The following is a 14,251-nucleotide window of genomic DNA, read 5'->3' on the forward strand; positions in this document are numbered from 1 at the left end:
TCAACACAACACAACAAGAACAGGCCATTCAGCCCAACAATGTTCACCATTTTCCTGACTAGTGCTCTGATTACCTACAGATTAGATAGTATCTAACACTGTATCAAGCCTAGTCTTGAAAATCCCCAGAATTTCTACCCCTGCTACGTGACCTGGCAGGCTATTCCACACATTACCTACTCTCTGCATGAAAAAATTCTTCCTAATGTCTGTACGGAATTTACCTTTTGCTAATTTCCATTTATGTCCCCTCATTCTACGAACAGAACTCAACCTGAAGAAACTCTTGCAGCTCACTGCCAGAACGCGTGTGCAGGGCTTGGAACAGCAGCGCGTTTGGAAGCGTTTGGAACAGCAGCGCGTTTGGAAGCGGGGTTTGGAACAGCAGCGCGTTTGGAAGCGGGGCTTGGAACAGCAGCGCGTTTGGAAGCGTTTGGAACAGCAGCGCGTTTGGAAGCGGGGTTTGGAACAGCAGCGCGTTTGGAAGCGGGGTTTGGAACAGCAGCGCGTTTGGAAGCGGGGTTTGGAATAGCAGCGCGTTTGGAAGCGTTTGGAACAGCAGCGCGTTTGGAAGCGGGGTTTGGAATAGCAGCGCGTTTGGAAGCGTTTGGAACAGCAGCGCGTTTGGAAGCGTTTGGAACAGCAGCGCGTTTGGAATAGCAGCGCGTTTGGAATAGCAGCGCGTTTGGAAGCGGGGTTTGGAATAGCAGCGCGTTTGGAATAGCAGCGCGTTTGGAATAGCAGCGCGTTTGGAATAGCAGCGCGTTTGGAAGCGTTTGGAACAGCAGCGCGTTTGGAAGCGGGGCTTGGAACAGCAGCGCGTTTGGAAGCGTTTGGAATAGCAGCGCGTTTGGAAGCGGGGTTTGGAACAGCAGCGCGTTTGGAAGCGTTTGGAACAGCAGCGCGTTTGGAAGCGGGGTTTGGAACAGCAGCGCGTTTGGAAGCGGGGTTTGGAACAGCAGCGCGTTTGGAAGCGGGTTTGGAACAGCAGCGCGTTTGGAAGTGGGGTTTGGAACAGCAGCGCGTTTGGAAGCGGGGTTTGGAATAGCAGCGCGTTTGGAAGCGGGGCTTGGAACAGCAGCGCGTTTGGAAGTGGGGTTTGGAACAGCAGCGCGTTTGGAAGCGGGGTTTGGAATAGCAGCGCGTTTGGAAGCTGGGTTTGGGGCTTAAGGCTTCTCCACACACCACAGGCCCCATTGGCAGCCAACGCTTTTTTTTTTTTTTTTTCCACGAGCAATTTTCTCGGGCCCTGATTTCTGGACTCGCACCAGAGACGCGACAGCTTCTCATGAATATTCAGCACTCTGTTTGAGCTCTGTTTGTAGGGATGGACATCTAACAGCAATATCCAGCCCCACAGCGGGGGGCGGGGGGGCCGAAGCAGGGGCAGGGGCGGGGGCTGGGGGGTCGATGTGGAAGCTCCATCGCTGATGGACAGTCAGGTGGGGGTAGGCTGTGTGTTTGCATTGGAGGATGACCTGCTCTCAAATAGCAGGAAATCTAAATAAATAAACACTGTTACGGCTGGTTCATCTGCATTGCAATGCGCACTGAGTAAACTGCTCACTGATGCACTGCACCTGAGCACACAGCATCCTCCCACACACAGGACATTTCCAGCAAAAACCAAAGTCCTTTTTAGTTGAGGTCAGCAGAGCTGGGACAGTCCACAGTCCGCCTGACTCTCAGATCTCAGACCTCTCCAACCCCGCGCCCCCGATTCACCAATCAGACGGCTGTGTCATTAGACCGTAATGGCTGGAGGAGAGCCGTGCGGACGGAGAGAAAGCTTCCTGCGCTCTTCTCCTCCTCCTCATTACACAACCGCAGGAGTTCATTTCACAGACTCATGGAGAGCCCTTCTCCCGCCCAGCTGTCTCCGTTTCCACACACCTCTGTCAAAAACAGGGACCGTCTGATTCTTCTGCTAAACTCGCCATCTTCAGACCCAGGAGCCGGAGCCGGTGTGCACTTTATGTTCTATTTTCTGCCGGAGAGCAGAGAATTTCCAGAGATGAGACTGCAGACTGGTCTGGCTTTAAGGGCCCAGATCTTTCTGGAACGCTGCAGTTTTCCTCTGAGCTCAGTTCTGCTGGAACGCTCATCCCAAAAAACACCGACAAGCCGCTCAGAACAGGAGCAGAAATGAGCAGTTCGCAGGCAATTCGGCCCGTGGACCTGATGGTTTCCTGTTTGCCGATACGGCTTCAGTTCCAGCACTATTTTCAGTCCAATTAAAAGATGCCAGACTTCGTTTCATACTGAAATATGCGCCCTTCGGTATAATCCCTCGAACGGCAATCCATCAGAGGTCACTGAAATTAGAGTTTAGTCTGAGCAGCCGAAAGAGAAACACACATTTTTATCAGAAAAATTAAAAGTGCCCTTGAGCTGCTCATTAAGGTGAAAATGATCTCTGGTGAAGCCTTCAGCTGCTTCAGTATATCAGCGCTTATCGATTCTCCCGCTCGCTGGGCGACGGCATTAATGCGCTGTTTCTGTAGCTAATCCCCCTGGTTTCATTTCACACCTAAAACCATCCAAGCCGCCCTCTCCTGCTATTAATAGTGGATTGAAAAAAAAGAAAGAAAATAATTGTAAAACAAGAGTAGAGTATTTGTCAACATGTTTTTCGTTGCATGTGAGAGCGTTGCTTGCAGTACTCAATGCTAACTCTGAGCGCTAACTCTGATTGGCTGACTCTGAGCACTAACTCTGAGCATAAACTCTGATTGGCTGACTCTGAGCACTAACTCTGAGCATAAACTCTGATTGACTGACTGGAGCGACGCTCTCCTGGCTCTCAGCAGCCATGTAAAACCGTTTCAGCTCGTTTGCTCGTCTACAAAACATTGCAGTCAATTATCACCCCTCCATGTCCAACACCATACGATATAACAGCTAAATCAGTCAGTACAGACACCCAATAGGATGATAAATCAATACAATTACTTTCACCGGCTACCATGCCCAGAAATGCTTGTTCTGATCCAATTACACGTTAACTCCCGATGTTTCTCCAAGATTAGTCTTTTTGTTTGTGATGATGGTTTCGGTATCTGTAGTCAGCTATCAGTGGAAGGCTATTAAAAACAGACTTGTAACTATCCATTAGTTAACCCACAGGACACAAGGTAGTCCTAACACAAAAAGGTATATACCAGTACACAGTAAAAATAAGTATACATGATATACTACGCAACAGTATACAGAATACAACCAGTATATACCATATAACAGTACATTGTATACACCAGTATATACACCACTATAGCAGTATATGGTATATGCCAGTATATACACCACTATAGCAGTATATGGTATATGCCAGTATATACACCACTATAAAAGTATATGGTATATACCAGCTGACAGAGAGGAGGGGTAGATTTGGTTAATTCCCACGGCATTATTATGGCCTGAACACTCCTCCCAAATGAAGGAGTCCTATAAGCATGCTGCAGCAGAACAGCTTATGTGCTGAAGCATCTCAGTCTGGTCACGTTTGTGAGTGAATGACCTCTGACCTGCCTAGAGCCCCCCCCCCCCCCCCTCCCCTCCCCTCCCCTCAAAAAATCATAAGGAGTCTGTACCCTTCTTCTGTGCTCAAAATCATCAGAAAAAAGCACGCATGCATAAACTAGAACATGTGGCCATAAAGGCTAATTAGGACAGGTAATTAATCCAATTAAGCAATTAAGCTTCAAGGTCTGAACCCAATACCAGAAACGAGGGCACAGCAGCCATTTTGAGCAGCACAGTGCGCCTCTCTACCCTTCCCCACACGCAGGCCCAAGCAAACAAGACAATCCTTTTTCCAACACCACCAAACGCAATTTTATGATGCAAATGCAAGAAATTTCCCCTCAGTCCTAATCCAGGCACACACCCCTGCACCCTGCGGAAGATTCCGCCCCGCCTGCCCAGGGGTCAGCGCCGCGTGAAGAGCTGCTCCTGGCTGTCGGTGTGTTCCAGGCCGGCGCCCGTGATGCGGCTGTGCGGGGCGATCGGCGCTCTCGGCTGGCACACCTGGCTTTATCGGGGGATTAGGGGCCGTGTGGAGCCGGGGTAACACATGCAGAGGATTTCACAATCAGCCACCGCTGTAATCCCAAGGTGCATTAATATTCATATTTTCCTTCTTTAAAAAAAAAGGAAGCAATGAAAACACATACACAGTCCCAGTGGCAGGAGAGAGCCAATCAGATGACAGTGAGTCATCAGTCACCTGACAGGCAGTGTTTGCACATGCATTGCACACGTCGGTGGAAACAACCCGCATCCTGTTATCTGATTTGCATCTGATTGACTGCAGAGCGTCGCGTGCATTTAGAAACAAGCCTCGTCCTGCAGGTAAACAGGGCTGGAGCTGAACAGGATCTGTACCATCATCACTGCACAGAGCTGTGCTTTCCAGAGGCGGGGGGGGGGGGGCAAATCAAAGAAACAGGAACAGTAATCTGGCTGAGGAGCAGTAAGGTGGTGGGTGGGGGGTTGGGAACAGTAATTTGTGTGGTGGGTGGGGGGGTGGGTGGGGTGGGAGCAGTACGGTGAAAATCGGCCTGTAAGGTCCGTGGTAAAGAGAACAGAACTGTGTCAGAACTCAGACTCTCCGCTTCATTAAGCCAATTACTGCCTTCATTCAGCGAACAGCCATCGGAGGAGAGCTGGGACGCCTCGAGACGAACTTCAGCCCCACAGGAGGCTGGGTCCCCGGCTTCAGAGCGAAATCAACCCTAACCCTAACCCTGACTATTGGATTATCAAACATTTTTTTTATTGTAGACTTTTATGAAGGAACGTGTATCTTTGAGAGGGTTACTGGGGCTAATCTCAAAAAAAGCTTTGAAAGTGTTTGTGCGGATATTCACTCAGTCACTGAACTGGAATTTTGCGTGGAGGTAAAACACGTTGAGGTGATTCATGCTTGAATGAAATGAATATGTTGTTAAGAGCTGCAGTTAAAAGGCAGTGATGCCGTTTCAAATCAAGGCGAGCTTCAGAAAGGAGCGTTACACAGCAGCTGAGCACAGACCCCATCTCAGCTCCAGAGAGAGCTACCCAGGATCAAACAGGCTTACAGCAGCAAGCATCCACCACTGCCTCTGCCATCCCTCCGCTTTTTAATTACCTGAAGAAGTGCAACCTGCAGGTGCTCACAGGAAAGCCTCTGCGTCTAATTAGGGCAGATTCCCGCTCCTGCTCGGCCTGTGGACGCCCAGGAGCCAGGCCCTGATGGCAGGGTCAGGAGCAGGCTGCAATTACTCAGCTGCCCAGCAATAATGAAATTAATAAATTCATTTTAAAAAAGAAACTCCAGTCAATAATGTGATGAAGATATCCTTCAGCTGCCAAGGACTCGCACCTACCCACCGCCTCCGCCCGGCTCAGGTCTGATGCATTCTGGGAAATGATGCTCAGCCTGCATTAATTAGCACGGCTCTTTAACTAGAAAGCAGAAGAAGCGCGAGTGTGAGCGTCTCACTGAAGCTCTGTCTGGGTCTGCCGTGTGTAAGAAAGATCCTCCCAGAGCCTTGAGCAGAAGGAGCAGCTCACCTGATGGGCTCACCTGACTCACAACCCCTGGGATCAGCTCCTCAGTCTGCTCTGGGATCGGCTCCTCAGTCTGCTCTGGGATCAGCTCCTCAGTCTGCTCTGGGATCGGCTCCTCAGTCTGCTCTGGGATCAGCCTTGGGGGTGGGGGTGGGGGTGGGGGAGTTGATGGGGGTTAGCGTTGGGGGGGCTCACTACGGGCTGCGGCTCCAGTAGTGGGGGGTGGGGGGTTAGCGTTGGGGGCAGGGGCAGTAGTGGGTGGGGGTGGGGTGGGGGTTAGCGTTGGGGGAGTTTCCTGTGGGCCGTTTGATCTCACATCCAGAGAGAAAAGCAGCTACAGCCCAGGAGCTGCACTCAGGCACACGCCAGAACACCCGCCATTCCCGCCCGTTTGCTCCGTCCGCTCCCTCCGTCACCGTCCGCATGCCAGGACAGCCCGGCACGTTTCTCATTGTAAAGGCCGTAGAGTTCCGCAGGCGATGCTGGAGACCAACCAGCTCGCCTCCTCAAACCCGCGCTCTCATTTCCTCCACGCTCTCCAATCACGCAAACAGCTTTGTTTGGCAAACCTCTCCCAAAGTTTCCATCATACCAAAACATCTCAGCTATTTGGCAGTGGCTCTGAGTGCAGGTCTGTTCTCAGAGTAATGGATATTCTGCGCTTTACATAAGCCAGTGAAATGAGATTCAGCCGAAGCCCCCACCTCCTGCACGGGTCCTTCATGCTGGGCTGATGGAAAAGGTGTAGCGTGACTTTGCCTTTGAAGTTTATTGAAATTCCTACTTTTTAATACGCTTTGAAGCCAAATTTCATTCAGAACACAACAGCCCCATAGGGCAACGGAGAGAGGGAGAGAGAGAGGAGTGGGGGGGGGGGGAGCGAGAGAGAGAGATGGAGGGAGAGGGGGAGAGAAGGAAAGAGGGTTGGAGGGAGGGAAAGGAGATGTACCAGCTGGGGTCTGTAACTGAAATGCCTACCCAGGCCCAAAGAGACTCCCTTTCCGCTGGCCAATCGGATTGTACATCACGCAACCCCACTGTTCCCCCACGCCCCGCCCGTCCCCAAAGCTTCCCCACGCCCCGCCGCTCCCCCACGCCCGCGCCCGTCCCCGAAGTTCCCCCACGCCCCGCTCCCCCACGCCCCGCCCGCCGCTGTCATGTGGGAAGCGTTCACGGAGCACGTCCTGCGCTGCGTTCAGAACGCACTCAGGCAACCTCCAGCCCTTCTGACGAGGTGATAATTGATTGATTGATCTTTTTATTGCACAGGAAGCCACTCACGTCCACGGCCATCAGTCACCCAATTAGAGCGCATGCCTGACAGCTGGCAACACCTGTATCGCCTACCTGCCCCCCCACCCCCCACCCCCCCGCACCAGCGGAATGACAGCGAGCAGCCATCTTCTTTTCCTCGCTCACATTCGCACTGCGTAGAGAATCTGATCCAAAGGAATAAATAATGTGAAAGTAACCTCAGAATTACCCAACAGTGTCAGCGATGGAACCACGAGTTTCATCTGCACGCTTTCAGTGACGCTCCGCAGGTTCACGTCTGAAACCGGCTGACTTTATTTGATCCGTTCTTGGTTCCTCATCCTCCATCTCTTGTAAATAGTAAATCATGTCTGTGCGTTTCAATTTATAACAAGCTTTCACATTTTCCTATAAAACAGGCTCTAAATAAGTAGCCTTTCCGTATTTCTGTCTCTCTCTCTCTCACACACACATACAATGTGTTTACCAGAGCAGTCTGGAGTGAAGATTAAGATCAAACCCAAAATGAGGATGAATGCAGAACATGTAAAACATTATTCATAATGCAGATAAAATGTCACACAGTTGTGCTATAAATGGGATCCACAGTCCAGTTATGGCTTCCATACAGACCCAAGCATGATTTCTCCTGCTGCAGTGGAATTTGCTGAAGATGTAAAAGGATCACACAACAACAAACTGAGTTGTATTAATAGTTTATTTTATCTCTAACAGATATGGAACTGAATATTCCTCTGCATTTATATAGTATTTATATTCTGTGTGTGTTAGTGTCATACAAACACACTCACACACACGCACACAAACACACAGCGCGTGTGTATATATATATATATATATACACACACACACACACACACACACACAACGGATCACACACACAAACATTTATATTTTTTCCTATAGTTTCTACTGTAGTCAGACAGACAGGCCCCCAAGCACATTTAAGTCTAATCTGTATTCATATTATTACATTAAAATATAAACAATGACAAAAATAAAAATGTACGAACGTTAAATAAAATCTACCTTTTCCCCTTTCATTATTGAAACAGATGAAAACTTTAAAAACGGGTCTATAATCATAATCTGGGGTTGTTTACTGGACACAGTCATAGCAAACACTCATTTGTAGTGTTCAGCAGTTGTTCAATAATCTCGTAAAAGAAAGAAAGAAAGAAAAAAAAAAATGGGATTCCAGTCCCAGGAATGTCTTTGAATCAGAGAAAAGGCAGAACTGCAGGGTACCCCCCCCACCCTAACCCTCAGCGGCTGCGTTCTCCTGGGGGGGGGGTGGGTGTTAGGGGGCACGGTACCCCACCCAGCGGCTGTCTTCTCCTGGTGGGGGGGGGGGGCGGGGGGGTAGCATGTTCGCGGTTTGTAGAGGTCAGTGCAGGTCACACGTTTCTCACCAGTCACACACACACACACACACACCACAGAACCAACAACACGCCCTGGAGGAGCGCTACGCATTACACACACACACACAAACACACAGACTCAGTCTGCCTGTGGGGTGTTCTAGCGTTGTAGAACTCCACATATGTTTGAGTAGCATGCTAACAGACCACAGCTAGTGACACACAGGGGGGTCCTGACTGTTTAATACACTGCAAGAGACTGAATGACTGCTAACAACTGACTGCATGTACAGACTACTGCTGTAAGACAGTTAAAGCCAATCAAAGTAAACTCATTATGAGTTCATCTTGTGAAAATAAGAGGAAAACGAGCTGTTTCAGACCACGATGGTCTGGTCTGGACAGCCCAGTCTGCTGAAACACGCAGTGGAATGAAACGCGCTGAAGGATTTGGAGCAGTCTCATAACACGTTGTGTGAAAGAGATGAAATCTCACCCCCAATCTAAACCCCAAACTTCAAAAGCTGTTTCACAGCCATTACGCCAGTTCAGTGCCCTGGACGCCCAATCACGGGCCACTCCAGTAAAACTGTCCCATCAGCACACAGCGCTCAGGGTGCGAGCTTAATCAGCGTGTTAGTGTGGGGGCGTGGCCAGCGTCTGCTCGGGCGGGCTGGGGGAGGCACCAGCGTGTTTGTGATGGACAGCGCCCCCGCCCCACCCCCCCGCTCTCTGTGTCTACAGAGCGAAGGGAAGCGGACAGTCTGAACATTTCTCCCCGAGTTTGACTCGTCTCCCTGGTTACCATCCCGCGGATCGGAAAGCGTAGCGGACCGGTCACGCCCCGCGGCACAGGGGTGTCAGCGCCGCCCCCCAAACACCCCCAAACACCCCCCACCTCTCAGCATCGGACCTGACTGCACCCCCCAAACACCCCCATCTCTCAGCATCGCACCTGACTGCACCCCCCAAACACCCCCATCTCTCAGCATCGCACCTGACTGCACCCCCCAAACACCCCCATCTCTCAGCGCTGTACCAGACTGCACCCCCCAAACACCCCCATCTCTCAGACACGCTCAACTCCACACAACCGAAAACCAACCCACAGCGAGACTGCACACGCTACTGCACACTTCCCCCATTCAGTTACTCAGCATGAGCAGGGCAGGCAAGGTGAGGTGAGACCTCCTCCTGTTCTACAGAGTCCAGACCTGATTGTGGAACATCACCAAACAGCCAATCAGACAGCGGAGGGGCGTGTCCTTTTCCCTGATTTTCTCCTGTTATTTTTGTGATGCGAATTGAAGGAAACCTCCATCAAAATGACAGGTTGATGAGAAAACACACAAGATGAATAATAACCATAATAATAAAAAAAGAAAGAAATCAGAATTAATATACACAATATGCTGCATAAGAAAAGTCAGTAGCAGAGCTGAACCTCCTCCGTCCCAGAGTCCCTTTACCAGAGCAGTCCCTAGAGAACACAGGCTCATCCAGGCCTGGCTTTCCCCGCCGTCACCCGCAGCTTAGAAGTTCTGAAGTTCTGGAAGGTTCTTGTAAAGGTCCAAGGAGTCCGGGTTCGAGAACGCGCCGCGCTGGGTCACCTCCTTCCCAGCGATCACCTGTTTCACCGCCACCTCCACCTTTTTCCCGCTGATGGTGTACTGTGGGGGAGGGGCACGGGGGGGGGGGGGGGCAGTCAAAAAAACAGGCGCCAAAAAATAGAAGCGAGTCACAGAGATTCAATCAACCCCCCAGGGCAGAAATCAGCCGCTGGACTGCCAGTCTGTCTGGGGCACGCTGGCCTCTCAGAGCTACTGGCGCTGGAGAGGAAATGAAGCACAGCGTGCGTGCGTGTGTGTGCGAGTGTGTGCGCGTGTGTGCGCGTGTGTGTGCGAGTGTGTGCGAGTGTGTGTGCGCGCGTGTGCGCGCGTGTGCATGCGCGGGTGTGCGTGCGTGCGTGTGTGTGTGCGTGCGTGCGTGCGTGTAGTTCCGATAAAAAAAATATTTGAAACATCTCTTTTCGATCGTTTATTATTGACACGGCAAAGACGGGGAAACAGCGCTCCCGAAACAGAGCGAGCGTAGCGCTCCCGAAACAGAGCGAGCGTAGCGCTCCCGAAACAGAGCGAGCGTAGCGCTCCACAAACAGAGCGAGCGTAGCGCTCCACAAACAGAGCGAGCGTACCGCTCCCAAACAGAGCGAGCGTAGCGCTCCACAACAGAGCGAGCGTAGCGCTCCACGAAACAGAGCGAGCGTAGCGCTCCCAAACAGAGCGAGCGTAGCGCTCCCGAAACAGAGCGAGCGTAGCGCTCCCGAAACAGAGCGAGCGTAGCGCTCCGCAGCGAGCCAACAGAGCGAGCGTAGCGCTCCAGAAACAGAGCGAGCGTAGCGCTCCCGAAACAGAGCGAGCGTAGCGCTCCCGAAACAGAGCGAGCGTAGCGCTCCCGAAACAGAGCGAGCGTAGCGCTCCAGAAACAGAGCGAGCGTAGCGCTCCAGAAACAGAGCGAGCGTAGCGCTCCCGAAACAGAGCGAGCGTAGCGCTCCACAAACAGAGCGAGCGTACCGCTCCCGAAACAGAGCGAGCGTAGCGCTCCAGAAACAGAGCGAGCGTACCGCTCCAGAAACAGAGCGAGCGTACCGCTCCACAAACAGAGCGAGCGTAGCGCTCCAAACAGAGCGAGCGTAGCGCTCCACAAACAGAGCGAGCGTACCGCTCCACAAACAGAGCGAGCGTACCGCTCCACAAACAGAGCGAGCGTACCGCTCCAGAAACAGAGCGAGCGTACCGCTCCAGAAACAGAGCGAGCGTAGCGCTCCAGAAACAGAGCGAGCGTACCGCTCCAGAAACAGAGCGAGCGTAGCGCTCCAGAAACAGAGCGAGCGTACCGCTCAGCTCTGCTGGCCATGGTGGGGGGGGGGCGGTAACGGGAAGGCGGGGATGGGAATACCGGAATGTCTCGGGTCTCCAGCAGGAGGGCGGGAACGTGGCGAGCGGACAGCCCCACCCGGATGGCCCCGCGGATCTTCTGGACCAGCCCCGGACCGAAGGCCTGGTTGGGCGCCATCTTCAGGAAGAGGATCACCCTCTCCTCGCCGTCGCTGTTGTACTGGGGAACACAAAGGCTGTCGGACACCTCCTCAAAGGCCTCCACTGCAAGGAAAGAGGGAGGGATTAGGGGGGCGCACCAAGGGAGGTGGGACTGTGCCAAATATTAACAAACAGACACTAATCCAGCCATTAATCACACAATTACTGCACATGCAAAACAAATAAAAACCCCAAAAATCCAGAACAAGCAGCTTTAGCGCTGCAGTGGGGGACAGTCGCTCCTCCAGGAGCGGGGTGTGCTCTGGGGCTCACAGGGCTGGGGAATGGGAGGGGGGAGGGGGATCTCACCGATGTTGTAAATCTCAGAGCTCCCGAATCGCACACCGTTGGGATTCAAGGTCCCGTCGCTGAAATGATTCAGAGACATTACAGTCACTTCTGAGGCAGTTATCCTGCAGCACAGTTATTACCGCAGCACAGTTACCCTGCAGCACAGTTACCCTGCAGCACAGTTATTACTGCAGCACAGTTACCCTGCAGCACAGTTATTACTGCAGCACAGTTACCCTGCAGCACAGTTATTATCGCAGCACAGTTATTACTGCAGCACAATTATCCTGCAGCAGTTACCTTGTAGCACAGTTAACCTGCAGCACAGTTACCTTGTAGTACAGTTATCCTGCAGCACAGTTATTACCGCAGCACAGTTATCCTGCAGCACAGTTATCCTGCAGCAGTTACCTTGTAGCACAGTTATCCTGCAGTACAGTTACCTTGTAGCACAGTTATCCTGCAGCACAATTATTACCGTAGCACAGTTATCCTGCAGCAGCGTTATTACCGCAGCACAGTTATCCTGCAGCAGTTACCTTGTAGCACAGTTATCCTGCACCACAGTTACCGCAGCACAGTTAGGGAGGCTGTGTTGCTCACCTCCGGCCCAGCATGACGATGCCTCCGGTCTTGGGGTTGATTTTGCAGTAATCGCCGTGGGCCCAGACCCCTGCAGGGAGGAGAGCAGCACAGGCATCAGAATCCGCACAGGGGGGCCAGGTCAGTGAGGAGCTGGGGTGGGTGGGGGGGGGGGCAGGTCAGGGCACTCTGCTACCCCTGACCGTGAGCTTGCATGCCAAACAGGGCCGTTACCAAGGCCTTTAAAACCCGGTCCCCCCCGCCCCCCGCCCCCCCCTCAGCCGGGGCGAGCTGGCGGGACGGCAGGGAGAGTAAACACCGCCGGCCAGAGAAACGGAGCGGAATGATCCGGAGTCCCAGGGTGGTGAGGGGGGGGGCACGATGATGAGAAACGTGCTCCACACCGCTGCTGTGGTATGTGCAGGCACGGCCACGGGGGGGGGGCCCGAACGCGCCCCCCCATCCCTCTGCAGGGCAGCGTGTAATGTGCATCACAGCGCTCACTCACACAACTGGATAATTAAATAAGGTTTGCAACTAAAACCACTTGTTAATGACAAAAATGATATCGATTATGATTCTGAATTCCCATATGAAGAAGAAAAGGAACTGTCTGTGGGAAACTTAACTTGCGCCCTAAATTTTAGACATCAAACACACCAGTGCACACACCACCAGGGGGCGCTCACCTGGGAAGGTGGAGAAGTAGGCCTTGTGGTATTTGCTCCCGTTCTCGTCATTCCAGAACTGTGTGGGCTGGCAAGGAATGGGCTTCAGGCACACCAGCTCCCCGCTTTCCCCCCAAACAGGCTTCCCTGGAATCACAGCGGAATACTCCCGGAGTTACTCTGCAATCCCACCAAAATACTCCTGAGAGTTACTCTGGGATCACATTGGAAACCGTTCTGCGAGACCAGGCATCTTCAGCTATTCCACAACATTCTCTCAGAATCTTCAGTGCATTTAACTGGCATCCAGCAAACGCTCCTACTCGGAGACTCCGGGTGCAAACGCAGGTGCACAGCTCAGAGATGGAAGAGCAGTATAATCCCCAGAGACACCGCAAGGGCAACAAGTGTGCCTCCGCTGCCCATCAGATACCCTGAACAGCAGCAAAGAACCACGGGCTCTGAAATCGGAGAATGAGGTTACACCCAATCAGCTTTGGGTCTGGTAAAAGCTACGCCAATCCCGTGGCTGCGCTCGGGGTGGTAACTGGCCAATCCCGTGGCTGCGCTCGGGGTGGTAACTGGCCAATCCCGTGGCTGCGCTCGGGGTGGTAACTGGCCAATCCCGTGGCTGCGCTCGGGGTGTTAGCCGTCATCCTGCGCCACAGGTCAAGCTTACCTTCGTAGCTCCAGGCCTCCACCGCCATGCCCAGATTTCGGGCCTGAATCTCCCCTCGGTACACCGGCACCGTCAGGTTCTGACCCATGAAACAGGAGACGATGTCTGTCCCACCTGAAAACAGAACAGACCCGCGTTAGACCCGCGTTAGACCCGCGTTAGACCCGCGTTAGACCCGCGTTAGACCCGCGTTAGACCCGCGTTAGACCCGCGTTAGACCCAGACTCTGGAACATTGCTCTGCCTAAAATACAGACTGTGGAAAGAGGCGGAGCTGGTGAGATGATGTCACAGATCATACCAAGGTGCCACTGATACACCATGTGACTAACCACCAACAAATTTATTCTTTCATCATCTGACCGATCCACCCTTCTTTCCAACCCTCCATTTATCAGTGATCTCTACAGGCACTTATGAGTGGAGGAGATGGCTAACAGAACCCATCCTGGCCCTCGTGTTTTAATTGGGTCCGCAGGGAAAGCCGCCGCCGCCGCCGGGGCTCGGGGACAGGAGCAGCGGGGCCTACAGGCTCGGGGACAGGAGCAGCGGGGGCTACAGGAGCAGCGGGGGCTACAGGAGCAGCGGGGGCTACAGGCTCGGGGGCAGGAGCAGCGGGGCCTACAGGCTCGGGAAGGAGCAGCGGGCCCACAGGCTCGGACAGGAGCAGCGGGGCCTACAGGCTCGGGGACAGGAGCAGCGGGCCTACAGCTCGGGGACAGGAGCAGCGGGGGCTACAGG

At 52.9% G+C, this 14,251-nt stretch overlaps 1 protein-coding gene across 2 annotated transcripts in view; it reads right to left on the minus strand.

Annotated features, from left to right (window-relative positions):
- Positions 1-7,507: 7,507 nt before the first annotated feature.
- The window catches only part of aacs (acetoacetyl-CoA synthetase), a 35,106-nt gene continuing 28,362 nt past the window's right edge, over positions 7,508-14,251 (minus strand). For both annotated transcript variants that reach the window (XM_064353260.1, XM_064353259.1), the window contains exons 13-18: positions 13,512-13,625; positions 12,854-12,979; positions 12,186-12,255; positions 11,601-11,659; positions 11,152-11,354; positions 7,508-9,862 (exon numbers count right to left, since the gene is read on the minus strand). In XM_064353260.1, coding sequence (XP_064209330.1) covers positions 9,725-9,862; positions 11,152-11,354; positions 11,601-11,659; positions 12,186-12,255; positions 12,854-12,979; positions 13,512-13,625 — 710 coding nt within the window. In that variant the 3' untranslated portion in view covers positions 7,508-9,724. The remainder of the gene's footprint in view (positions 9,863-11,151; positions 11,355-11,600; positions 11,660-12,185; positions 12,256-12,853; positions 12,980-13,511; positions 13,626-14,251) is intronic.

The sequence above is a fragment of the Anguilla rostrata genome, chromosome 10 (assembly GCF_018555375.3).
Source record: "Anguilla rostrata isolate EN2019 chromosome 10, ASM1855537v3, whole genome shotgun sequence".
NCBI classification, from domain to species: domain Eukaryota; kingdom Metazoa; phylum Chordata; class Actinopteri; order Anguilliformes; family Anguillidae; genus Anguilla; species Anguilla rostrata.